Raw genomic sequence first — 27,835 nt, forward strand, 5'->3', positions numbered from 1 at the left:
AGAGTCAATAAAGCAGAGACATCATAGTACAGACAACTAACAATGCAAAAAGGAGGTTTGACGGTGAGACGAGCAATTTATCATTTTTGCATTGTGAGTTGTCTGCACTATGGAGCACTGTCTCTGCTTATTGTTCTTTTGTATTTTCCTGTGGCACAATAAATTTATCTACTCTGTCTACAAAGTCCATTGTGAGGGTGTGCACTGTGTGGGAAGGCAACAGATGATCGAATTGCATAACAGTGAACCAGGCTTTATAAGCAGATGCACTAAGCAGTGACTAGATATTTTGCTTATAGTGACCATATATTGTAGAGTTACTATGTTGTTTCTGTGGCTGGTTCTGGTAATGGGCAATCTGGAGGAATCCAGTCAAAATGAGATTTTTCCTCCGTTGTGGGAATTAGTTCCTGAAAACCTAGCTGATTTTAACATTCAATCTGGCAAAGTCATCATCAACCCCTGGAATTACCTGGAGAGGATGGGAATGTATAAAGTATTACTAAATGTCACAGCACCATTTCTGGACATGAAGCAAGAAGACAACAAAAAAAATATTCTTTGGGGATTACCACTGCAACACGGATGGCAGTTCCGTACAGGTAATGTGATCATCAGCGATTTATATATTCTGTGTATGTCTTGGGATATCAAATATTTTGGTCGCTTGTGATGCCTTTTATAGTGACGCCGCATACAAATCAAATATGCTACTAATCCAAACTCTTGAACTAGTAATCCTATAAATGTAGCCTTTTTTATCCTTATAATTACAATTTAATCTCTAAAGGTTTTGTCTGGTAAATGTTAAAAAATTCTCTACAAGCTAGGGCTGGGTTAAAAAAATATTACATCAGTCTCAGTTTGAAGGGAATTGTCTAAAAATATGCACCAACCCCTAAATCGCACTCAGGGTTCTGTATAGGCAGAACTTTATTTTCATTAATGTTTATGATAATTCTTGTCTTGTATTTTAGTTCTTTGTCAATTATGTTGGGGTTTCTACTGCTGAGATTAAACAGGAAATTGTGGGTCTAACTTTTTTTTAACTTACAGAGGAAATTACCAATACATTTAGATAGTTGTTTTTTTGTTGTTTTTTTTTTTGTAGTTTCTGGTACAAAATGTAGACTTGTTTCTTTAGCATTATTTTTTTGTGTCAGATGACTTAAATATCATGTACTTCAATTACTTTATCATCCAAGTTATCTAGAGGGGCAATTGCCAAGATGAGAAGACAAACATAGATCTGTCTGAGACAAGAAAAGTATTTTGAGATCTGTAGATTCCCTGCTTAGGTCTGTTGTGAGTTTAAAGTGTCACTGTCGTTAAAATTTTTATTGCAGAAATCAATAGTCCAGGCGATTTTAACCCCTTCATGTCAGCAATCTGTATATATACGTTCCTATTGCACATGCCCCGTGCAGTAGGAATGTATATATACGTTCCTGACTTCAGGGGGCTTTGTGATGAGAACGGGATCGCTGCAGGGATATCGATCCCGCTCTCATCTGACTGCAGCACCGAAGATAATGAGAATCAGCTGCGATCCCGCAGCTGACCCCCATTAACCCCTTCGTGACCGCCGATACGGCGGTCATTAACGGGCCGGTGCCGCCGATGCATTTCATGTCCCTCCACCGTGAATCCACGGTGGGGGGAGATGAAATAAGTAAAATCAGACCCCAGATCAGCCCCGTTCACTAACCCCCCCTCCCCGCGGCAGCCATCAGATCCAAGATGGCCGCCGCCATCACTGTGAACAGACTAATGTCTGTTCACAGTGATCTTAAGTAAAAATTAATGAAAGCCCCATGCTCTCCGCCACCGGAGGTAGCGGTATCATGCCAGATTACATGTAACCCCCCAGATTGCACGCAACCACCACAGGTTGCCTCTGACCACCGCACCTTGCCTTTGACCACCGCACGTCGCCTCTGACCACCGCACGTCGCCCCTGACCACCGCACCTTGCCTCTGACCACCGCACCTTTCCACTGACCACCGCACCTTGCCTCTGACCACCGCACCTTGCCGCTGACCACTGCACCTTCCCTCTAACCACCCCAAATTGCCAGTGACCCCCTCCAGATTGCCCGTAACCACGCCAGATTACAGGTACCCACCGCAGATTACCTATAAGCACTTCAGTTTATCCGTAACCACCCCAGATTGTCTGTAACCACCCCAGATTGTCTGTAACCACCCCAGATTGTCTGTAATCACCCCAGATTGTCCGTAACCACCCCAGATTGTCCGTAACCACCCCAGATTGTCCGTAACCACTTCAGTTTGTCTGTAACCACCCCACTTTGCCCGTAATCACAGCAGGTTGCCTGTAACCACCCTAGATTGTCTGTAACCACAGCAGGTTGTCCGTATCCACCCCACGTTGCCCGTAACCACCCCAGGTTGCCTCTAACCACCCCAGTTTGCCTGTAACTACCCCAGGTTGACCGTATCCACCCCAGATTACCCGTAACCACCTCCACATTACCCGGAACCACCCCAGACTGTCCGTAACCACCCCGCATTACCTGTAATCTAATTTTTTTATTTTATTTTAGTAACTGCTCTATTCTAATAACTATTACTAGCTGCGGTTTTGCTCCAGCAAATTGGCGCTCCTTCCCTTCTGAGCCCTTCTGTGTGCCCATACAGTGGTTTATGCCCACATATGGGGTACCGTTGTACTCAGGAAAACCTGCGTTACAGATTTTGGGGTACATTTTTTCTCCTGTTCCTTGTGAAATTTAGAAATTTCAAACTAAACCAACATATTAATGGAAAAATTCAAGTTTTTCATTTTTACTGGCCAATTTTGAATACTTTCCTCTAATACCTGTGGGGCCAAAATGCTCATCCTACCCCAAGATGAATTCTTTGAGAGGTTTATTTTCCAAAATGGGGTGACTTTTGGGGGGTTCTATTCTGTAGACATTACAGGGGCGCTGCAAACGCACCTGGCGCTCAGAAACTTCTTCAGAAAAATCTGCACGGAAAATGCTAATTGCCGCTCCTTCCCTTCTGAGCCCGGCTGTGTGCCCTTACAGTGGTTTATGCCCACATATCGGGAACCGTTCTACTCAGGAGAACCTGCGTTACAGATTTTGGGGTGAATTTTCTCTCCTGTTTCTCGTAAAATTGAGAAATTTTAAACTAAAGGAACATATTATTGGAAAAATTCGAGTTTTTCATTTTTACTGTCTACTTATGAATACTTTCCTCTTTTATCTTTGAGGGGTGCACTTTCCAAAATGGGGTGACTTATGGCGAGATATTACTCCGCTGGCACTACAGGGGCACTGCAAAAGCACCTGGCGCTCAGAAACTTCTTCAGCAATATCTGCATTGAAAAAGCTAATTGGCGCTCCTTCTCTTCTGAGCCCGGCTGTGTGCCCATGCAGTGGTTTATGCCCACATATGAGGTACCTTTTTACTCAGGAGAACCTGCGTTACAAATTTTGGGGTACTTTTTTCTCTTGTTCCTCGTGATATTGAGAAATTTTAAACTAAAGGAACATATTATTGGAAAAATTCGAGTTTTTCATTTTTACTGTCTACTTATGAATACATTCCTCTAATACCTGTGGGGTCACAGGTGGGGAAGCTTCTCCTGAGTACAATGGTACCCCATATGTGGGCATAAACCACTGTATGGGCACACAGCAGGACTCAGAAGGGAAGGAGTGTGTCATTTTAGTTACAGGCAATATGTTAGTGTTTACTGGCTATCTGGGGTGGTAATGGACAATCTCGGGGTGTTTACTTGCTATCTGAGGTTGCGAAAGGCAATCTGGTGTGGTTATGGGCAATCTGGGGTGGTTACAAGCAGTCTGTGCCAATCCGGGGTGGTTAGGGGCAATCTGGGGTGGTTAGGGGCAATCTGGGGTGGTTACAGGCAATTTGGGGTGGTTACAGGCAATCTGGGGTGGTTACAGGCAATCTGGGGGTGTTTACTGGCTATATGGGGTGGTTACGGGAAATATGGGGCTGTTTACTGGCTATCTGGGGGTGTTCACTGGCTATCTGGGGGGGGTGATGGGCAATCTGGGGGTGGCGACGGGCAATCTGGGGTGGTGACGGGCAAACTGGGGTGGCGACGGGCAATCTGGGGAGGCGACGGGCAATCTGGGGAGGTGACGGGCAATCTGGGGAGGTTGCGAGGAATCTGGGGTGGTGACAGGCAATTTGGGGTAGCTACGGGCAGTCTGTGGCAGTCTGTGGCAATCTGTGGTGGTTACGGGCTGTCTGCGATGGTTACAGGCTGTCTGCGATGGTTACGGGCTGTCTGCGATGGTTACGGGCTGTCTGCGATGGTTACGAGCTGTCTGTGATGGTTACGAGCTGTCTGCGATGGTTACGGGCTGTCTGTGATGGTTACGGGCTGTCTGCGATGGTTACGGGCAATCTGGGGGGTTACGGGCAATCTGGGTGGTTATGGGCAATCCGGGGTGGTTACGGGTAATCTGGGGTGGTTACGGGTAATCTGGGGTGGTTACGGGTAATCAAGGGCACTTGACTTTGGTGACGGGTAAAAAAGTGCCGACACCATTTGGAACAAGCGATCAGTGGTATATAGTATATACACCGCTGATTGCTTGTACTGGGACCACACTGGGTGGTCCCCGATCATTGCCCCATGCTCTCTGCCACCTCTGGTGGTGGAGAGAATGGAGCTTTGATCATTTTTAGAAATTCCATCACTGTGAACAGAGTCTGTTCACAGTGATGGCGGCGGCCATCTTGGATCAGATGGCCGCCCAGGGAGGGGAGGGTCAGTGATCAGCTCACTAGGGTTAATTCTGGGGAAGGGGGGGACATGTTCTCATCTCCTCTCACCGTGGATTCACTGTGAGAAGAGATGAAAAGGGTTCAGCTGCGTTGACAATGTCCGTTACCGGTGGCCGCCGTTATACTGGTAATAACAGCGATCGCCGGTGCGGGGACTGGCCGGGACTGAGCCCACACTCTGCCCCAACCCCTCAGCTACCTCCGATAGCTGAGAGGAGGGGGCTGCGGGCATTAAAGGCGCCGCTGCACTATTCTGCACCATTGCCATAAAGAGCTGATGGCAGCAGAATAGAGCCCATTAGTGATCGCCGTAAAAATCCGTATCCGCAGTCACTAATAACATTATACATGTATTCTCTGGGTCACTACGGTTACGGCGATACCACATTTGTGTAGGTTTTTTTAACTATTATCACTTTGGCGCAATAGAAACTATCTTCCTAGCAAAAACCCACAAAAACTGTCGCCGCATTGCAAGATCCATAGCGTTCATATCTTTTGCACGACAGAGCTGGTTTGGGGCTTATTTTTTGCGGGAAGATCTGTAGTTTCTATTGATACCAAGTTTTTTATGTATATGACTTTTTTATCTCTTTTATGACCTATTTTCCAAAGTGGATTGATAAAATACAGCTATTCTGGTGCTGTTTTTTTTTTTTTTTTACAGCGTGTGTTGTGCAATATAATTATTGATATCGTTTTATACATTGGGGTACATAGGATTTGTGTTTTTGATCACTTTTATGTCACGTTTTATTGGGTATAGGTAATGTAATGCATCTTTATTATTGGGGGGGGGGGCTGGGGGGGCTGGGTTGTGTTTGGTGCACTTTTTTTCCACTTTTTTTTACTTTTACACTAGTGTACATTACTGTACACTAGTGTAAAATACTCAGATCACTGATACAATACATTGCAGTACCTGATGTACTGCAATGTATTGTATCATGCCTCATGCTGACCCCTGTCAGCATGAGGCATCTCCATGGTGACCCCGGGGACCTTCATTAGGACCCCGGGATCACTATGGAGACATCGGAGGACCCGACGGTGCCGCGGGACATCGCGATCACGTAAGTGACCCACGGCGCCGACCGGGATCCACCGGGACCCGTTAGATGCCGCTGTCATGGTTTAGAATCCTCCGCTCCGGGCAGTTACAGGAGGGTGTCAGCGGTCACACTGACCGCTGATCCCCCGTCCTGCAGCCGCCGCCGGGTGGTAATTTATTCCGATGCGTCCGCCGTTAAAAGGCGTACGCATCGGAATAAAGCCCATTAGTGGCCGCCGTGAAAAGGCAGCATGGCGGTCACTAAGGGGTTAAAAAGAAAGGAACAAATGTGGTTGAGCAGCAACATTTCAGAAAGCAGCAAGACAAAATAACTAGAACATCTCTATTATTACATAGTCAAGTTGAGCTCTTCCTGACACAGCTCTCATAATAGGTAACATCCCCTTTTTCTCAGTCCTATTGCTATTCTCATGATTAGAGATGAGCGAACCTCGAGCAGGCTCGAGTCCATCCGAACCCGAACTTTCGGCATTTGATTAGCTGTGGCTGCTGAAGTTGGATAAAGCCCTAAGGCTATGTGGAAATCATGGATATAGTCATTGGCTGTATCCATGTTTTCCAGACAACCATAGAGCTTTATCCAAGTTCAGCAGCCCCTGCTAATCAAATGCCGATCTTTCGTGTTCGGATGGACTCGAACCCGAACCCGGTTCGCTCATCTCTACTCATGATATGTCAGACCTGACAGAGTTCCAGAGAGAAATGACTGTTGGCAGTGGTGTAGCTACTATAGAGGCAGGATAGGAAGTTGCTATGGGGCCCGTGCAGGAGGAGGGCCCCGGGGAGAAGGTAAGAGCCTGTGTCCTTCGGCTTAATCCTTATGTACTGTTTCAATGCACTGATAACCTCTGACCTCTTTTGTCCAGCTGGCAATCAAGTAGGAAAGGAAAATGTGCAGAGCTCCTGCAGAGGTCAGGGGTTATCAGTGCACCAGCAGTAAGGTGTGTATGTGTGTGTATATATATATATATATATATATATATATATATATATATATATACATACAGTGCTTTGCATTGTGCGTAGGGGAGGGAGGCCCCTTAAAAATATTTGCTATGGGGCCTTACGCCCCATACGCCCCTGATTGTTAGTGTGCACCTGGTGGAGTTGTCTGTTACCTGAGTTGCTGAGTTCATGGGTGTATTAAAGTCTACTGCTTCCTTAATCACATCTCAATATGAAAAAACCAGCAGAACATCTGAAGACAGAAGTAACTATGGTTGAAAGTCAAGGCTTGATGCGAAGGGCAGAGAATTGCTTTGTTGAATTGTAACAGAAAACAGAAACTATGGCCCCTCACATTACTGGAGAGTTGAATTCAAGTTTAAAGCGACACTATCAGCAGGTTGGGGCCAGTGAACCTGCTGATATGAGCCAGCCGTTATTTACCTCAGGATTCCCGGGCTGTCCTTCTTATTCCTGTGGGGTCTGGTAAAGTGGTGTTTTCTGCTATCTGCTGATATGCTAATTAGCGGGTTCAGAGCATTTGGGGCGTTCCCCATGCTCCTGGAGCACCTGTTCAGCCCACCTAGCCTGCCCCCTCCCGGGCCCGCCCACTATGCATATTCATATATGCATAGTTAGGCCGCTTGTTACGGTGCATGTGCAGGAAGCAGCCCGTAACAAGTGGTCTAGCTATGCATTTGATATCAGTGAAACGGTGCACACAAGTAGCATAATTTGGTGGGGGAGGAGCAGGCAGACGCTCCCGGGCGCAAACAGGCAGGAAGACCACTTAAGATTTCACCAGTAAATGCTGTCTGCAAAAGCCAGCACCCAGCAAGTACGGGCCCCACTCGGCTTACGGGAGCTGTGCCTGACCATTTAATTGTATGCGCTCATGAGGAGCACATACAGTTGAATGTGGCAGAGTGATTGACAAGGCGAGGAAAGTTTGGAACAAATCTGGGTTCGGGAGGCTCAGTTTGCTCATCTCTATTAACAATATAAAAATGTTGGCCCTATTTCTTGCATTAATATTTTATTTTCTGCCAATCCTAGGTCGCTTATATGACTCCACGAACAGTGAAAAGCAGATAATCATGTCGGTAAAAAGTTGGTGGGCTTGTAAGTATAGAAGTATAATTCTGTTCACTAGTAAAACTTGCAGCTGTCAAATAATTACATCTGCAGCTAAGGGGTCTTTCTCAACTCAATAAATAAAATAATCAACAATAAAATAATCTCTTATCTACAGGACAGGGGATAACTATCTGATCCCTGGGGATCACTTGTGATTACTGCTCTTTTCAATGGCTATGGGAGCTGTAGAGATACTGTAGCTATATACTGTACTTGGCTATTTCCAGCAGAATCCATTGAGAATGAACAGAGCGATGAGAGACACAGATTAGATTTAGATTAGAGAAATCCCTGCTGTTGGATCCCCTACAATCAGATAGTTATCCTCAGGATGGGGGATTACTTTACCAGTTGGTATAACCCCTTTACTTTAGTAAAATATTACATAATCAAATATTAGATAAAATATATGAAAGAGGATAAATGTCAGATATGGGCCTACACTAGATCCACTGTGCAGCTAGTGGATGGATGAGTTGTGTAAAACCCTTCTTTTACAAATGACACTAGTGTTTAACAGAATGTATCTGTATTTACAAAAAGAAATAATACATGCAAAAAAAGAGCAATGAAAGAAGTCTCCAGCAAATCCCTTCACAATATACATAGGGTTCTGTATGTGTCCTTGGTGGTCTGTGCTACTTATCTGTTTTTGATGTTTAAAAGATCTCACCAGAGACCACAAGGGCATAGAGTTTGTATCTCCTGTTTTTGTAAGATTTTATCACTCCCAAAAATATACCGTCTTCCCATAAAAAAACTTTCCAAACCATAATGCCAAACAATGATAATGTCCAAAACAATCTGTCTGTTCTACCCATTCATTTCTATGTGCTGATTGTAGCCTAAGGCTAAGGTCACACACCGTAAAATAAAAGCAAAATACAGGGTATTTTCAATGTAATAAATTATTACATTGAAAATACCCTGTATTTTGCTTTTATTTTACATTTTACATTGTGTGCACTGCCATCCAATTTCCCATTGACTTCAATAGTGCATTATTACTAATAATGCACTCTATTGAAGTAAATGGGAAATTGGATGGCAGTGCACACAATGTAATGATGAACATGCTCATTATTTACAATCTGATGTTTTTGTTTTTTGTTTTTATTCTGTTCACACCTTTTTATTTTTACTCAAGATGATTTATTTAGCTTTTATTTTACTGGATGTGAACCTAGCCTCACTCAAAATTACAGCTGTTTTTGGCATTAATTGATTGTGAACATAGCCTAAACGTGACCACATTGGCACATTTGCAAGTGTATATTGTTTATCTATAGAACTCAAAGCACTGTAGTGTTTCGACCTAAAGGTCCCAATACGCCTTATACTTTAGACAGCCAAACCCGCTGCCTGCCATGGATATGGGTGTCAATATAAGGTGTATGGGGCTTCCCCGAACAACCGTTGACAATTGAAGTCGGTGGTGATAGGGGTCAGGCATAATGAACAATCAGACATAAGCTATAATGAGAGCTCTCTAGCTGCGGCTTACCTCTCCCCATAGAGAATACAGGAACGCTTGGACTTGCTCATCATTCTAATGTATAGGGGGATGTGATGTACAGTATGTGCTGCACAGCTTATGCCAACTCCACGCTGGTGTAGATTTCAGCTCGGAGCCTGTTAATAATAGTGAATTTGGCAGACTGCTGTGGTCACACCGATTTTATGGGCCTCATTTACTAAGTTACCCTGCTTTTTCCCCCCTCTGCCATAGTTTGTGTCATATTATTTCCCATCTAATTTACTTCTTACTTCTTCTAACTACTACTATTTAAACAAAACACACCATGCTACTTGAAAACCATATCTACATATCAAACGCCTCAGTGATGACAGTAATGAGTTTTGTAAATACCTTTGTGTTTTTTCCTCTTTATATGCAATATTACATTATGCTTTCTTGTAGGTATGAATTACTACTTGGCGACAATCCCATTTCTTGGAGCTCTTGATGCTGGATTATTTGACGAATTTCCTTATGGCATAGTCATAGCTCAACCAAATGAATCTCAATCTGATTTTTGCTACAGTGTAGAAGGTTGTCGCTCATTTTCTGCTACAACCATGGATGCATGGAAAGCCTTTTTTGAGGTAACTGTATGACCCATATGGTAGAACATGTACATGTAGGTTGTTACTAGAGATGAGCGAACCTCGAGCATGTTCGAGTCGATCCGAACCCAAACTTTCGACATTTGATTAGCGGTGGCTGCTGAACTTGGATAAAGCCCTAAGGCTATGTGGAAATCATGGATATAGTCATTGGCTGTATCCATGTTTTCCAGACAACTTTAGAGCTTTATCCAAGTTCAGCAGCCCCAGCTAATCAAATACCGAACGTTCGGGTAAACTTTTAAAAGGGTACTCCGACATCAGTTGAAAGAAAATTCTGCTAAAACATAAAGCATTGCTTACCTTTCTTACTTAGTTCTAAAACCACCAAAACTCCATTCATTTTGGAGGGTGTTAGTTCTGTATTGCCTAGTTGAGCAGTTGCTCTGTACTACAAGTCCCATAATGCATTGCTTTCCCTCAGATCTTCACCATAGTCCTCCCATCCTGCCTACTCCTACTCCCACAGCACTCCTGTCAGTACCACACCAAAAGTTGTAGCTGAACATCACATTTTACTGAAAACTATCACACAGTGAGGTTGCAGCCCCTGGTGATGGTGATGTGGGCTGGAGGGGCTGGTCAGAGATGGTGACATCACTCAGGAGTGGGAGACAAAATCCAGCCAAGCCTTCCGTGACATGAGGGATTGATGGGTCATCACAGGAGAGACATTTTTTATGCCTTAAATTTTAATTTCCTGCCAGTGGAGGAGGACGGAAAAGCAGATGAAGCCAGTAGTATTAGGTATTACACTATATTAGTAACACCAAAGTAATAGGGTCCTTATAAGCCTTTAGAACTCACACAAGATCCTCCAAGTGGCATAGTGCAGGTATATATATAGGGGTAGGGTAGTCAGTGGTAAGCCTTGTGTTACTGGCTGCCAATGGATATGACTCCCGGACCAGATAATGGTACAAAATGCCAAAACAGATTTATTAAAAATAGCGACGCGTTTCGACACTCTAGTCTAAGTGCACAGAGATATATATATACCTGTAGTACAACAGATCCCAGCGCGGCACTTTCGGTGTTGCGGAATGCCGCCCAACATGCATCACAGGTCATTGGGTCATATCACATAATGCCATGTATATATCACACATCGATAAACCAAACAGGCGTCTACTTACTGTCCTCTATGTGATGTGATATGACCCAATGACCTGTGATGCTGGGCGGCATTCTGCGACACACCGGAAGTGCCGCGCTGGGATCTGTTGTACTACAGGTATATATATATATATATATATATATATATATATATATATCTCTGCACTTAGACTTTTGTTAGGCTTGAGAAAGGCACTGATAGACTAGAGTGCCGAAACGCTTTGCTATTTTTAATAAATCTGCTTTGGCATTTTGTACCATTATCTGGTCCGGGAGTCATATCCACTGGCAGCCAGTAACACAAGGCTTACCACTGACTACCCTACCCATATATATATATATACCTGCGCTATGCCACTTGGAGGATCTTGTGTGGGTTCTAAAGTCTTCTAAGGACCCTATTGCTTTGGTGTATGTACTCCACACGCTGTGTGGATGATCCTGTGCTGAGCTGCAGTATTGGAATTACGCGTGATATAGTGTTGTGCCTATCACTGCACAACACAAAAAGGTGAGCACATTGAGTGATAATCTCTACACTATTGTTACTCAGTAACTACTTTGTTGCACTAGGAGGCGCCCTTTCCCCTCTTCTCTTTTACTATATTAGTAAGTTACTAAGTTTTTCTGTATGAAATGGGGATGGTCTTTGTAAAAGGAATTGGCTTAACCTGCCACACTGTTTGCCAAAAAATGTGATATATATATATATATATATATATATATATATATATACAGGGGCGTAACTAGGATTCATGGGGCCCCATAGCAAAAAAGTGTATGGGGCCCCCCCCAACATATTACCTGTACCGGCAATATGGAGCTGTCCCCCTGCCTTTGGCAGCTCTGAGACGCTGTGCCCTGGGGTGGGTGAGTGGTAGCAGGCCACTCGGAGTCCCTGCTGGTTGGAGCAGCTCTGAGTCCAGGAGGGTGACCTCCATTATACTGACCACTATACAAGATGCTAGGAAGGCTGAGTGACCCCATTATACAGGATGCCAGGAAGGCTGAGTGACCCCATTATACAGGATGCCAGGGAGGCTGTCTGACCCCATTATACAGGATGCCAGGGAAGCTGAGTGACCCCATTATACAGGATGCCAGGGAAGCTGAGTGACCCCATTATACAGGATGCCAGGAAAGCTGGTGACCCCATTATACAGGATGTCAGGAAAGCTGAGTGACCCCATTATACAGGATGCCAGGAAAGCTGGTGACCCCCATTACACAGGATGCCAGGAAAGCTGAGTGACCCCATTATACAGGATGCCAGGGAAGCTGAGTGACCCCACTATACAGGATGCCAGGGAAGCTGTGTGACCCCCATTATACAGGATGCCAGGGAAGCTGAGTGACCCCATTATACAGGATGCCAGGGAGGCTGAGTGACCCCACTATACAGGATGCCAGGGAAGCTGCTGACCCCCATTATACAGGATGCCAGGGAAGCTGGTGACCCCATTATACAGGATGCCAGGAAAGCTGAGTGACCCCAATATACAGGATGCCAGGGAAGCTGGTGACCCCCATTACACAGGATGCCAGGGAGGCTGGTGACCCCCATTATACAGGATGCCAGGGAAGCTGGTGACCCCCATTACACAGGATGCCAGGGAAGCTGGTGACCCCCATTACACAGGATGCCAGGGAGGCTGGTGACCCCCATTACACAGGATGCCAGGGAGGCTGGTGACCCCCATTACACAGGATGCCAGGGAAGCTGAGTGTCTTCCAGCTGGCAGTGATAGTTACCATCTTCCTGCTGTGTCTCCTCCTCAGGCCCTGTGCACTCTGCCATGAGCGAATATCCCACCCGCGGTGGGCGCTGGGGGGGGGGCTTGCCGCGATGGGGGAGGGGCTTAGCGGAACGTCCCGGGACTGTTCCACTTGTGGAGAGGGGGACACTGGTGCAGGATGCTCTGAGCCTGTGTCCGGGGGAGGTGCAGAGGTGTTTCAGAGGGGATTGCAGACGCTCCCTCCTGCATCTCTGGCAGGGTGCTTTGCTATCAGTAGCGTAGCTACCTTAAAGACAGGGGAGACGGGCAAGGCGGCCCCCGGGCCCCCTGTAGTCCGGGGCCCCATAGCAACTGCCTTCCCTGCCTTCATGGTAGCTACGCCATTGTATATATATATACACTCACCGGCCACTTTATTAGGTACACCTGTCCAACTGCACGTTACCACTTAATTTCTAATCAGCCAATCACATGGCGGCAACTCAGTGCATTTAGGCATGTAGACATGGTCAAGACAATCTCCTGCAGTTCCAACCGAGCATCAGTATGGGGAAGAAAGGTGATTTGAGGCCTTTGAACGTGGCATGGTTGTTGGTGCCAGAAGGGCTGGTCTGAGTATTTCAGAAACTGCTGATCTACTGGGATTTTCACGCACAACCATCTCTAGGGTTTACAGAGAATGGTTCGAAAAAGAAAAAACATCCAGTGAGCGGCAGTTCCGTGGGCGGAAATGCCTTGTTGATGCCAGAGGTCAGAGGAGAATGGGCAGACTGGTTCCAGCTGATAGAAAGGCAACAGTGACTCAAATAGCCAACCGTTACAACCAAGGTAGGCAGAAGAGCATCTCTGAACGCACAGTATGTCGAACTTTGAGGCAGATGGGCTACAGCAGCAGAAGACCACACCGGGTGCCACTCCGCTCAGCTAAGAACAGGAAACTGAGGCTACAATTTGCACAAGCTCATCAAAATTGGACAGTAGAAGATTGGAAAAACGTTGCCTGGTCTGATGAGTCTCGATTTCTGCTGTGACATTCGGATGGTAGGGTCAGAATTTGGCGTCAACAACATGAAAGCATGGATCCATCCTGCCTTGTATCAACGGTTCAGGCTGGTGGTGGTGGTGTCATGGTGTGGGGAATATTTTCTTGGCACTCTATGGGCCCCTTGGTACCAATTGAGCATCGTTGCAACGCCACAGCCTACCTGATTATTGTTGCTGACCATGTCCATCCCTTTATGACCACAATGGACCCAACATCTGATGGCTACTTTCAGCAGGATAATGCGCCATGTCATAAAGTTAGAATCATCTCAGACTGGTTTCTTGAACATGACAATGAGGTCACTGTACTCCAATGGCCTCCACAGTCACCAGATCTCAATCCAATAGAGCATCTTTGGGATGTGGTGGAACGGGAGATTGGCATCAAGGATGTGCAGCCGACAAATCTGCGGCAACTGTGTGATGTCATCATGTCAATATGGACCAAAATCTCTGAGGAAGCTTCCAGCACCTTGTTGTATCTATGCCACCAAGAATTGAGGCAGTTCTGAAGGCAAAAGGGGGTCCAACCCGTTACTAGCATGGTGTACCTAATAAAGTGGCCGGTGAGTGTATATATATATATATATATATATACTGTATGTCATCAATACAATCCTTGTTTCCTGCACCATAAGTATTCCCTAAGTAGTTGTTTTGTTATATTTATTTCAGTTAATAAAGACAATAAATCAAAATACTGACAAGTCTGTACCACCATTGTCCCCAGAAGAAGATAAAGCCTTATCCTCGATGTGGAAGGCTCATATTGGGTCTATTAATGCTGCACTTCCACGGTGCTCAAAAAGGTAAAGTGGCTAAAAACCCAAATCCTTATCAACACAACCAGGAATGTCCCTGTGAGGCATAGCTACAGTATTTGACATGTTCAATGTGTTGTCCATGGTGCTAGTCACAGAGCTGAAGCTGAACTTTTGAAACACAAGAGGTAATTTAAATCACACTCTATTTTGATAATTCTGATCTTCTTTAATATGCTAAATGACCACCTTCTCATTGGAAAAACCTACCCGTGATCCAATATGTCGGCCATGCATGACACATAGCCTAAAATATAGGACCATTTAACCCATTACTTGCTGGTGTATTTAGATATGTAATTTTCCCTTTCATTTCTGAAATAAAAAGGTGCACTATGACTTTGACTATGACTCTATAGAATAAAATTTAGGCTATGTTCATACACTGTTGTTTTTATGCCCATCTTTTAATAATGATCACCGCAAATTGGGAGAGATTTATCAAACATGGTGTAAAGTGAAACTGGCTCAGTTGCCCCTAGCAACCAATCAGATTCCACCTTTCATTCTTCACAGACACTTTGGAAAATGAAAGGTGGAATCACTTTTCACCATGTTTGATAAATCTCCCCCATAGTGTTCATGTTCATTATGTGCAGCCGTCATTATCAAGAGATGGCCTCCTTTTGCCATCAAAATGACGACTTAAAAACGATCGTTGTGTGAACATGGCCTCAAATCCATCACTCTGACCTCCAAAGCTCTCCACAGTGCTGCACCTCTCTATATCTCCTTTCTTATCTCTGTCTACCACCCTGCCAGGGATCTTTATGCTACTAATAAACTGAAATTAACTTTCTTTATATTTGAATTGGAACCTCCAAATCCCAGCTCCGAGACTTATCCTGATATGATTGTGATATCCTGGACAATCATGTTAATTTCCAGCAACCATAGTTTAAGGTGCACCCTAAAAACACCGGTCTTTCTTAGTTTTACCCTTTTATTTTATTCAAATGCACATGATATTTGTACATGCACAGATACTGGCTGGGTGACTGGCTTGTATACTTTTATGTGCACTTCCCTATTTTTAATGAAAAGTTACTGTACAATTGTTCTCTTTGTCTCCCCCATATTTCCTTACTCAATAAATTGAATGCTCAAATATAGCGTTGTCATTCCGTTTGAATTGTTGCAGTGTGAATTTTGGTCTGCACGTGCATGTACTGTAAAGGGCAGAATTTATTGAAGCTTTATGAAGAAGGCCTATTATATTGGGGAATTTTATATTGAATTCAAGTCGAAATCAGGAGTAGATGTGAGTGAATTAAAGCAAGTTTGCAATATACATTAATTTTTATTTATATAAAGCGTAACTGTAATTTTTTTTTTTTTTTTTTTGCAGAAATCAACAGTATAAGCGATTTTAAGAAACTCCTATAATAGGTTTAATTAGGCAAAAAAGCCTCTTTCTGTACTAAAAAAACAATATCCCAGCCTCCCCCCCTGACTTCTTATCTGTGCATTATGAGGCAAATCAGTCTTCATTACAGAGAAGCCAGTAAAGACGGGTTCTGCTGTGTCCATTATTTCCTATAGAGGGGGGAGGGGCCGAGGAAGATGAGAGAGCAGGAATAAGAGACATGAAGGACAGCTGTGTGTAGACTGTCTGGGCACCTAAAACGCTGGATTCAGGGGTCAGAAAGGTCAGTGCTTATTTAGGAACTTGTTAAAAGCAGATTTCAGGGTGTTGTGTTGTGCAGGACTGCTCTGTGCTCACTCACTCCTCTTAGCCCCTCCCCTCTCCGTAGCTACATAATGGACACAGAAATCCTGCTTCTTCTGAAGTCAGGGGGGAGCTAGAAAAACATCTTTTTCAGTACTCTTTTGGTAAATAAAACCTATTACAGAGTTTCCTAAAATTGCTTGTACTATAGATATTTATTGTTTTCAGAAAAATGACCCTGAAATGACAGTTACGCTTTAATTTTTAATTTTTTTTTTATGCTGTAAAACAAAGCTTTACATACCAGAAATCCAGGTCCAGTTTCCTGAAGCTTTTTAGTATTGTCCTTGTTGGAAAAAAAGGGACTAAACACACGAAGCCCCAACCAGTACTGAGTGTCACAGCACAATGTGTCCATCAGTCACATGACTACCTTCTCTGTGAGCGCTCAGATGACCTGGGAAACACAGGACTTCCTGTGTTTAGACTCTTTGAGGAAAAAAAAAAAGGAGTCAGAACACAGGAATGGCCGTGTTTTCCATGATAACCAAAAAAATATATAAATGAATGTATATTACAAACTTGCTTTATTTCACATCTACTTTTGATTTAGGTTTTGAAAGTTATAACGACAGTGACACTTCAACCTACTTTACCTAACTTTACAACTTGCATACAATTTGACTTGCAATAATAATTAGAAATGAGTGAAGTTTTCAAAAGTTCGGCAGTTTTGCTAAACTTTAAGACAAATTTTTAGTTCATTGGAACCAATACTTAAACAGCTAAACGATTACAGTTATTTAGTTGTTAAAAAAATCCTCTTATCTATACTAACCTGTCCATGCTCCCCCAATGTCCTTCTGTTCCAGTGTCTAGTGTGTCCCCCCCCCCAGCCACCAAAATCCCACTGACTGACTGACTGAGACAGTCAGCTAGAAATTGGCTGAGCGCGCTGTCAATCTCTAGACAAGAGTGACAGCCTGCTTAGCCAATTACTGCCCGTGGTGCTGTCCCATCTCAGTCAGTGACTGAGAGACAGGACAGCGTCATGGCCAGCGATTGGCTGAATGGGCTTTCATTCTCAAGAAAAGAATGACAGTCTGCTCAGCCAATTACTGCCCGTGGTGCTGTCCCATCTCAGTCAGTGATTGGCTGAAGGGGCTGAAGGCAGCTGCAGACACCAGAGGAGAAAATCCAGGAAGCATGGACAGGGGAGAAAAATATTTTTGTTTGTTTTTAGATATGTAGACATTATTTTTCCGAACTTCTTCCAAACTTTTGCAAATTTCAGAATAACTCTTGCTTTGGGAAATTCAGTCACTCATCTCTAGTTATAATACAACTTTTTAATAATTCTATAAACAAAATATATTTAAATTACCTTCATGTATTTTTTTTCATTATTTTCCATTATATGTACATATTTAAATTACCTTCATGTAATTTTTTTCATTATTTTCCATTATATGTTCTACGGTTTTGAGACAGGAGGAGGCTATCCTGCACCTTAAAAAGTTTATGTGATCGGGTCATTTTTGGATTTAGATGATAAAAGTTAAAAACAAGTGTCACATCAAATTAAAGAATATTGTGTGTTATTTTTTATTGTTGTAAATGACAGAACATGCTGTTTTAATTAATATTCATATGTCTACACAGGTTACAATACCTCTCAGAACCTGAAGGAAACTTTGGACTAGACTGGTCAACAGCAGTTGACTTCATTGCAGCTACCAACTTCCCCACTAATTTTCCCATCACAAATGAGTTCCAGACATTTCTACCACAAAGAATGTTGAAAGAGGGGGATAAGGCTCCCAACATTCCCGACTTCTCAGAACAAGAAAATAGTGTTCTGCACACATTACATTTGCTTAAAAAATTCAACTCTCTTACAGGTATGTTACATAGATTTTATACACTGGCTAAAAATAAAAAAAAGTTTAAAATTTTAAAGGGAATTTGTTGCCCCTCCAAAAAGGCTGCAAAGCCTATGCTATCATGTCATACCTGTAAAACATTTGTCTGTGGCTTTATTTAATGAAAAAAATACTTCTATTCCTTGCCCTGTGTCCTAGAAGCACAGCGACTCTTTCCTCTGTATTACTGCCTATGCCCTCCCATCTGAATAATGACATACATGCTGGGCCCTGCCTACAATGCTTTTTTTTTTTTAATGCTTTTTATTTGTATAGCGCACACAGATTCCGGAGCACTTTACATAGTTTTGACAACTATTGCTCCCTGTCCCCAATAGGGCTCACAATCTAAATTCACCTATCTGTATGTTTTAGGGTGTGGGAGGAAACCGGAGTACCCGGAGGAAACCCACGCAAACACGGAGAGAACATACAAACTCTTTGCAGATGTTGCCCTTGCCTACATTAAAGTTAGTATAGGCACCGAATTATCATAGTGCCTATCATTTAGTTGGTGCAGGCACATTGAGTAATTGAAGCCTTGTCCTCAGTTTTTAAACTGACTACATGGACAAAATGACAGGAAGCGTACTAACTCAGCACTGCCGGGAGAGCTTTGGAAGAATGACAGAGCCCCTGGAAGTACCCGAAGCCTCTGTCATTCTTCTAAAGCTTTCCCGGCAGCCGAGTGTCTCCAAGCTTCTCAGATGAGACGCTCAGCTGCTCGGTAGAGCTTCGGGGTTCCCCGGCACAGTCAGTGTACGTCACACTGCCTGCGCCAGGAACAGGACAGGAGGCGCGTGGAGGCCGGGAACGGGCCCCAGGTGAGCTAACTGTTTTTTTTTTTTTTAATTTAGCTGCAGTTAACCCCCTGCGGTCAGGCAGGTGTTAACATTTTCCGGCATACAAGGCGAACCCCTGACACTCTTCTTAAAAGTCAGGAATCGTCTTATACGCCGGGAAATACAGAATATATATATATACTAGAAAATGTACCTGGCGGTGCCCGGGTATAAAGTGTCAGTGTGTTAATTAGATTTGTTCTAAGGTGCCCAGGAGGCCAAGCTAAAGGTATTGTTTCATCTGAGTTAATCAGTGGAATTAGTGTATACCTGTAGTGCATAGTTGGAGGGGTTCTGTATACCCACAATGTATAGTTTTTAGGGGTCTCGCATATCTGTAGTGCATAGTTGGGGGGGCTGTATACCTATAGTGTATAGTTGAGGGAGGTCCTGTATACCTGCAGTGTACAGTTGGTGAAGGTCCTGTATACCTATACTGTATAGTTCAGGGTCCTGTATACCTGTAGTATATAGTTGGTGCTGTATACCTGTAATGTATAGTTGGTGGAGGTCTTGTATACCTGTAGTTTATAGTTTGAGGGTCCTGGATACCTGTAGTGTATAATTGGTGGAGGTCTTGTATACCTGTAGTATATAGTTCGGGGGTCCTGTATACCTGTAGTAAATAGTTTGAGGGTCCTGTATAACTATAGTATAGAGTTGGTGGAGGTCCTGTATACCTGTAGTGTATAGTTTGGGGTCCGATATACCTGTAGTACATAGCTGGTGGAGTTCCTGTATACCTATAGTATATTTGGGGTCCTGTGTACTTGTAGTATAGAGTTGGTGAAGGTGCTGTATACCTGTATTATAGAGTTGGTGTAGGTCCTGTATACCTGTAGTGTATGGTTTTGAGGTCCTGTATACCTGTAGTGTATAGTTTGGGGTCCTATATACCTGTAGTATATAGTTGGTGGAGTTCCTGTATACCTGTAGTGTATAGTTTTGGGGTCCTGTATACCTGTAGTGTATAGTTTGGGGTCCTGTATACCTGTAGTATATAGTTGGTGGAGGTCCTGTATACCTGAAGTATATAGTTGGTAGAGGTCCTGTATACCTGTAGTATATAGTTTTGGGGTCCTGTATACCTGTAGTGTAAAGTTTGGGGTCCTGTATACCTGTAGTATATAGTTTTGTGGAGGTCCCGTGCACTTGTAGTGTATAGTTTTGGGGTCCTGTATACCTGTAGTGTCCTGTATACCTGCAGGGTTGTATTTACCTGTATGGCAGTGTTATTCAGTCACAGAGTGTCGGTATTGGTCATGTCTGGTATGGGGGTGTTATCCAGTCACAGTATGGCGGTATTGGTCATGTCTGGTGTGGCGGTGTTATCCAGTCACGGTATGGTGGTATTGGTCAGGTCTGGTATAGCAGTGTTATCCAGTCACAGTATGGCAGTATCGGTCAGGTCTGATATGATGGTGTTATCCAGTCACAGTATGGTGGTATTGGTCAGGACTGGTGTGGCGGTGTTACCCAGTCACAGTTTGCCGCTATTGGTCATGTCTGGTATGGCAGTGTTATCCAGTCACAGTATGGCGGTATTGGTCAGGTCTGGTATGGCAGTGTTATCCAGTCACAGTATGGCGGTATTGGTCAGGTCTTATATGACAGTGTTATCCAGTCACAGTATGGCGGTATTGGTCAGGTCTGGTATGACAGTGTTATCCAGTCACAGTATGGCGATATTGGTCAGGTCTGGTGTGGCAGTGTTATCCAGTCACAGTATGGCGGTATTGGTCAGGTCTGGTGTGGCAGTGTTATCCAGTCACAGTATGGCGGTATTGGTCAGGTCTGGTGTGGCAGTGTTATCCAGTCACAGTATGGCGGTATTGGTCAGGTCTGGCAGTGTTATCCAGTCACAGTATGGCGGTATTGGTTAGGTCTGGCAGTGTTATCCAGTCACAGTATGGCGGTATTGGTCAGGTCTGGTATGACAGTGTTATCCAGCACAGTATGGCGGTATTGGTCAGGTCTGGTGTAGCAGTATTACCCAGTCACAGTTTGGTATATCTGTTGTGCCCTGTATATACATGTACTGTATGGATAGAGTAGGGGGTCCTGTATATACATGTACTGTATAGATGGAGTAGGGGGTCCTGTATATACATGTTCTGTATAGATGGAGTAGGGGGGCCTGTATATACATGTCCTGTATAGATGGAGTAGGGGGTCCTGTATATACATGTACTGTATAGATGGAGTAGGGAGTCCTGTATATACATGTACTGTATAGTTGGAGTAGGGGGTCCTGTATATACATGTACTGTATAGATGGAGTAGGGGGCCCTGTATATACATGTACTGTATAGATGGAGTAGGGGGTCCTGTATATACATGTACTGTATAGATGGAGTAGGGGGCCCTGTATATACATGTACTGTATAGATGGAGTAGGGGGTCCTGTATACATGTACTGTATAGATGGAGTAGGGGGTCCTGTATATACATGTACTGTATAGATGGAGTAGGGGGTCCTGTATATACATGTACTGTATAGATGGAGTAGGGGGTCTACCAGTTATTACTGTGGATGTTGTGAGGCAGCTTCCCTAGCAACCATTGCTCCCTGTGAAAATGAAAGCAGTAATCCTATTGGTTGCTAAGGCTCCAACTGCCGTGTCTGCTGCAGCTAATTATATCACCTGTGTTTGCAGTGAGGAGATTTTCCCATTCATCTCTATGGGGCGCCTCTCTTTCCCCTCCCCCTTCCCTCCTGTACATCTGGCGGGGACGGGAACTTCGCAATAACCTTCCCGGGCACCCAATGTATCTGTGTGCCAAATTTGGGGTCAAACGGTTCAGGCGTTTGGAAGTCTATAGAGGACAGACAGACAGAAGGACAGACAGACAGACAGACTTTGATTTTTATGATATATATATATATATATATCAATGTCTCAGAAAGATCAGTGGCAACTGTAGTGAGTGGGGAAAAGCCAGCCAGTATTACTTTATAATCCTCTATATTCTGTTTCATCAGCCGTAGACTGCACACCTCCTATTACATGGAGCGATGTGCAATTGGCGGCCAATAAGTTTAGACCATGCTGAAAGACAACGATGAGCCAATGATCAGCTCCTCCGCTGATTGTTGTCATTATTACAAAAGGCAATATCAGCCCTATTGTGTCTGATTGGGCAGAGAAATGCCCCGTATAATAGGGCCTATAGGCTGAGTTAGGCCTTATTCACATGTTCAGCAATTCTGTCTGTAGTGCATCTGTAATCCATATTTTTTGGAGATCCGCTAAAAATGGGAGGGTGATAGTTACATTAAGGTGATCCATATTTTTCTTCTCCTTGCCATGCGCATGCTTAGGCTAGGTTCACACTGCGTTTTCAGCATCCGTTTAACGCATCCGTTTTTTGCAAAAAACGCATGAAAAACGGATTGCAAAAAATGGATTCATTTGTGTGCATCCGTTTTTCCATTGACTTCCATTATAAAAAAAAACGGCTCCGTTCCAAAACGGACCAAAAAACGTTGCTGACCCTATTTTTCTGGACGTTAAAAAAAACAGATCCGTTAAACGGATGCTGAAAACGCAGTGTGAACCTAGCCTAAGCAGTTATGCCCTTATTTTCAAGAAACTTTGCAGACTTGATTATGTTGAACACTCTATCCTTTGTACTGTAAATATGTTTTTTGTATTCTATTTTTATTTATAGTTTGGTAACAGAGAAGCATGGAGGTTCACCTCTGGCTGTCATGTGTTTCTAGAGCTAGCATGGGGAGACCATTATGTGACTAATGTGGATGACCCCATGTGATCATTTCATGGGCAAATCTCTATGCTCAATTTAAAGATGGTGAATTTCCCGCTAGATGAGGAGTGTAAGCTTGGACATCAGAGTTCCTGGCCAGTGTGACAAGCTACCCCTTGTACAGTGTGAGAGAGAGAAGCCTGCTGAAGCAGTAGAGGAATCAGAAGGCAAAGTGTGTGCTGCCAAACATTGTGTATATATGCTGCCAAACATGTACATATGTACAGTATATATGATGTAACTGCCAAGCTGGAAATGCCACATGTAAGTAAAGTGATCCAGAATGTGCCATCAAAGGACTGTTCCCAGGGCCAGAACTGTCGCCAAAGCAGCCATAGTTATTGCTAGTGGACACATGCCATCAGGCTACCGGCCTGTCATTTCCTGGTCAGGACTTGTGTGTAGGAACCCCTTTTTAGCTGTTTATGTATCAGGCTTCTTAGATTACCATTCTTGTAGCCTGCAAGGCAGCTTTGTGCTGCATATAAGACACTGTGTGCAACCTTCCATGTCCCAATGCACGTTATGATATCAATGCGTGCTGGGAATTTTGATATGTCAGTATATGGCCCCTAGTTTAGTCCCCCTATTAGTATATAGCCCCCAGTGTAGTCCCCCTATCAGTATATGATACCCAGTATAGACCCCTAATAAGTATATGACCCCCAGTGTAGTCCCCCTATCAGTACCTATCAGTTACCTGGCCTTGGTTTTTCCCTTGTCATTACATTGACTTATAGGGCCACTTAATATGATGGTTTTGGTGGTTTCCTTACAGGAGCCACCCCTTGGCTGGGTCCTTCCAGGAGGGATATCTGGCTAGTCCTGTGTTTCGAGACTCTTTGATGAGGCTCCACGGGCTCTTCTTTTGCATCTTTCAAATCAGCTGATATGAGAAAGTAATATAGATTTGTAATTTACTTCTATTAAAAAAAACTTCAAGTCTTCCCAGTCTTATTAGCTGCTGTATATCATGCAGGAAGTGTTGGTTTATTTTCAGTCTGACACAGTGCTCTCTGCTGACAACTCTGGCCGAGACAGGAACTCTCGGTTTTCTATAAATCCCCATAGAAAACCTCTCCTGCTCTGGACAGTGCCTGTCTCGGCCAGAGATGTCAGCAGAGAGCCCTTTATCAGACTGAAAATAGAACATTTCCTGCAGGACATACAGCAGCTGATAAGTATGGGAAGACTTGAGATTTTTTAATGGAAGTAAATTACAAACCTATATAACTTTCTGACACAAGTTGATTTGAAATAAAAAGATTTTCCCTGGACAACCCCTTTAAAACCACCTTTAAAGTAGGGTGTTGGGCTCCAGATAACAAGCGTTGAATCATGTTGCTGGGCTGCATAAACTCTCCCTGGATAATTCATACAGTCCTTTAAATTTATCATTATCAGGTGAACATAACTGGTTTAAAAAGGACAATATGCAGCAAATAACAATCATTTAGATGATCCAGTCAGCCAAGGAACATGTATTTGTCTTTTCTTTGGCTGATGGCTGGCTTTTTTACATGGACTGATTATTAGGAACGATCATCCTGTGTAATAGGGCCTTAAAGGTTACTCTAGAAAAAATATTTTCTTTCAAATATACTGGTGTCAAAAAAGTTATGCAGAATTTTAAAATACTTCTATTTAAAAATCTGAAGTCTTCCAGTACTTAGCTTTCTGCTGCCACCTCTGTAAAGAGCAGTAGCAAACCCCATAGAAAATATTTCCTGCTCTGCACAGTTCTTGACATGGACAGAGGTGGCAGCAGAGAGCACTGTGTCAGACTGGAAAGAATACACCACTTCCTGAAGGACATACAGCAGCTGAGAAGTACTGTAAATAGAAGTCATTTACAAATTTATATACCTTTTTGACACCAGTTGATCTGAAACAATTTTTTTCCCTCTGAAGTTCCCCTTTAAGTTGTCTATAGTACACTTCAATTCCATCATCCTAGACTTACAATGATCTGTGACATCAGAATTTGCTTTTAACAAGACTTCCCCTTTAAATATTTTATTGTATACTTATTATATAATAAAAACGTAACTAATACAATTAGTAATGCAGTTCTAACCTTTTCTGCTAGGAGACATATCGTTCTTTATTTCACATCCTGTGGTGAATGAATGAGCACTGTGGTGGGCTCAGAAAGACAATGACCACATTTCCTTTGTATTTGCACCCTAAAATATTTTTGACTTTAGAAGTAACATTTGGTGTACAATGTAACTCTGGTTAAATTTAGCTGTCACATGTATTTTTATGTGAGATGTACTATTTACATTTTATTTGGCAATAATGCTTGCCAAACTATATGTACTTTGATGGATAATTGAATGTAGAGTTTGCTGACTTAATATTACAAGATGAATAATTGAATGCCTTCGCTTCAAATGTAATTTTCAGAAATGATTTAGTCAAATACGCTTCTGTAAACTGGGGACTTTATGCTAGAATTATTCTCTGAACATTTCAATGCAGGTCTCATTTGCCTGAGTGTTCATCAAGGTGCATAGGAAAGAATAGGTTTAAAACGTGCTCAGGATATTAACTCTCTGAAACAAGTCAACTGGTGTGAAATAACAGCACAGCCAGATGTGACAGATAGTAATACAAATCATATACAAAGGAAAAGCTTACTATTGATTTCTCTATTAGAAAGAGTATTACAATTACTTTTGTCATTCCGCAGGCTTGTAATGAATGTTGTTACTAGATTGGTTAAAGGCTATTAAAGTGAATCTGTACCCACCAACCCAGCTCTTTAAACCATTGAAACTGTTTGTTAGATGAACTGAAGCCCTTCCCAGATCTGCTTTTCAAAATATCCCTGGTGCCTTCTTTAGGTTGACAAATCATCTTTTATTCTGCAGCAATGATGTCAATGAGGTGGAGCCTAGAACGTAAATGCCCTTGACCTGCAATGCCTCCTGGGTCTTCTCCACCCCCTCTAGTTTCTTGTACCATCCCCGGCCCAGATCTCTGCTGTACAATGCTGTTGGCCATATGGCAGCCACCGAAATCTACACCATGTTTATGTGTACATATTTTACCCACATGGTATAGACTTTTTCTGCAGAAAATAGATTTTAAAATCTGCAACACAGTCTCGCAAACATTTTACCCTTTTTAAGCACCACCCACTGGAACAATAGTTCTCTGACAATATGTTCTTTTTTCTCTTGTATGACTTCCTACCTCTAATCTTCTATGGGCAGCATGTCACCTGAGTGAAGTTTTACAAATTTATAAATGTAGTTATAAATGTATAAAGGTGTGAGGGTGGTGACTTTTTCTGATAGATTTCCATTCTCATACATTACATTATATATGCTGTACCAATGATTTACTCAAAGTAGGTTGAAACAGACTGACCATAGCAAAGTCTAGAATGCATTGTTGGCCATTATAGTTGTCATTTGGAGCCCTGCTTTATTATTATTAGAAATAATTTGTGATTCATTTTTCTTGCCTTTTTTTTCCACCAAAGGTGGTTTGCTATTGAAACTCTGGGAAAAAGCCATGTGTTCTGAAGAAGGAAGAGCTGCAGGAAGAAATCTTCTTCAAAATATGGTCAATGGTGACTTTGCACCAGCAACAATAATTACGGTTATTATTGAATTAGCCAAAAATTCAGCATGTGATGTGCAGAAAAACATTCGGAATTAACTGAATTATATTCAGCAGAACCGGAATGTTTCAAGTGACACTCAAATTGTACCCAATCTTTTAATTATGTTTCTTGCTTCGCTCACTTCACTCTTTTCAAGACATCTCTAGATAGGAATACCAATGAGAACTCTATTAATTAGGCTTCTAAGTCCTTAGAAGATTAATATAAGGACAAATGGACTAAAGCTGTCCATTTTCTTGTAAAGCAAAGGATCAGACTGTAGCAGGACAAGTACTTTGCCTTTAATTACTTCATATTATTTTTCTCTGAATGAATTGATTTTTGCAGATAGCATTGTCATTAAGCCCACCTCAATGAACTGTGATGATGATACAACAGCCAATACCAAGGGATTTTACAAGTTCACAGACAATCATTGTTTTCTATTCCTTTCATTGCATCTGAATCAAGTACTAGACTCAAGAGCATTGACTAACCCCCCCAAGTACATTGCTCAGACAGTAATTAAAATCTTTACAACACTACTTTATATATTTTTTTTTACACCGTAACAGGTCAATTTCATGCTTGGTGAGTGCACTCACAGCAATCAATTTCACAAGTCTATAATTATATATTTTTTTTAATCTGAAAAACTTTTTCCTAAACAAGGAAAAATATAAATAAAAGAAATGACTGGGAGTTTTCAGGGTTTGATTAAATATTTTGATGACCTTTAATATCACCAGATCCAGCTTTCAATTACATTGTGTCACTCAATGGATACCCTTGTAATATGGTGTCATTATTGAACAATTTTCCAAGGAAATAAAGTAATGAGGTCTAAGGAAGTCTGTTTTTTTTTTCTTTTAATTACTTGGTTCATAGATCAGAGTAATTATATTTTAACAGATATCATGTATTATAATCTTAAAGTAATTACTGCAGCTGCCAGCTGTCGAATAATTAGGTTAATTCACCGAAGCAATGTTTTGCCATAAGCAATGTTTGTATCGTTAACAACATATATACAAGCAGATTAGAGGGACAGTGAGATTAGCGCATCTGTAGAGGATTGTAATGGATACATGGCAAAGGGCTGGCTGGATAATTTGGCCACAGCTGGAACATTACTTAGTTATTTAAGAGACAAAATCAATAAAGTCAGTTAAATTACATTTTATAATGATGCATCTGCCAAATCAACAAGCAGGTAATAGTTTCTA

At 42.7% G+C, this 27,835-nt stretch overlaps 1 protein-coding gene across 2 annotated transcripts; it reads left to right on the plus strand.

The window, feature by feature from the left end:
• Positions 1 to 27,453, plus strand: C6H6orf58 (chromosome 6 C6orf58 homolog). Of its 2 annotated transcripts, XM_069973689.1 has the most exons (6): positions 3 to 602; positions 7,868 to 7,933; positions 9,870 to 10,054; positions 14,647 to 14,780; positions 18,124 to 18,362; positions 26,487 to 27,453. In XM_069973689.1, the coding sequence occupies exons 1-6, from the start codon at positions 323 to 325 to the stop codon at positions 26,663 to 26,665; spliced, it is 1,083 nt and encodes a 360-aa protein (XP_069829790.1). In that variant the 5' UTR covers positions 3 to 322; the 3' UTR covers positions 26,666 to 27,453. The 2 variants fall into 2 exon arrangements, with proteins under 2 accessions (XP_069829791.1, XP_069829790.1); XM_069973690.1 differs by lacking the exon at positions 7,868 to 7,933 and having other exon boundaries at positions 1 to 602.
• The last annotated feature ends 382 nt before the right edge of the window (positions 27,454 to 27,835 follow it).

The sequence above is a fragment of the Dendropsophus ebraccatus genome, chromosome 6, assembly GCF_027789765.1.
Source record: "Dendropsophus ebraccatus isolate aDenEbr1 chromosome 6, aDenEbr1.pat, whole genome shotgun sequence".
NCBI classification, from domain to species: Eukaryota; Metazoa; Chordata; class Amphibia; order Anura; family Hylidae; genus Dendropsophus; species Dendropsophus ebraccatus.

What these genes read in the sequence shown, in the direction of transcription:
- C6H6orf58 (XM_069973689.1), top strand. Translation starts at nt 323, where the DNA reads ATGTTGTTTCTGTGGCTGGTTCTGGTAATGGGCAATCTGGAGGAATCC. An exon ending in CGGATGGCAGTTCCGTACAG is followed by an intron (nt 603 to 7,867) that starts GTAATGTGATCA and finishes TGCCAATCCTAG; the next exon opens with GTCGCTTATATGACTCCACG. An exon ending in AAAATTCAACTCTCTTACAG is followed by an intron (nt 18,363 to 26,486) that starts GTATGTTACATA and finishes TTTCCACCAAAG; the next exon opens with GTGGTTTGCTATTGAAACTC.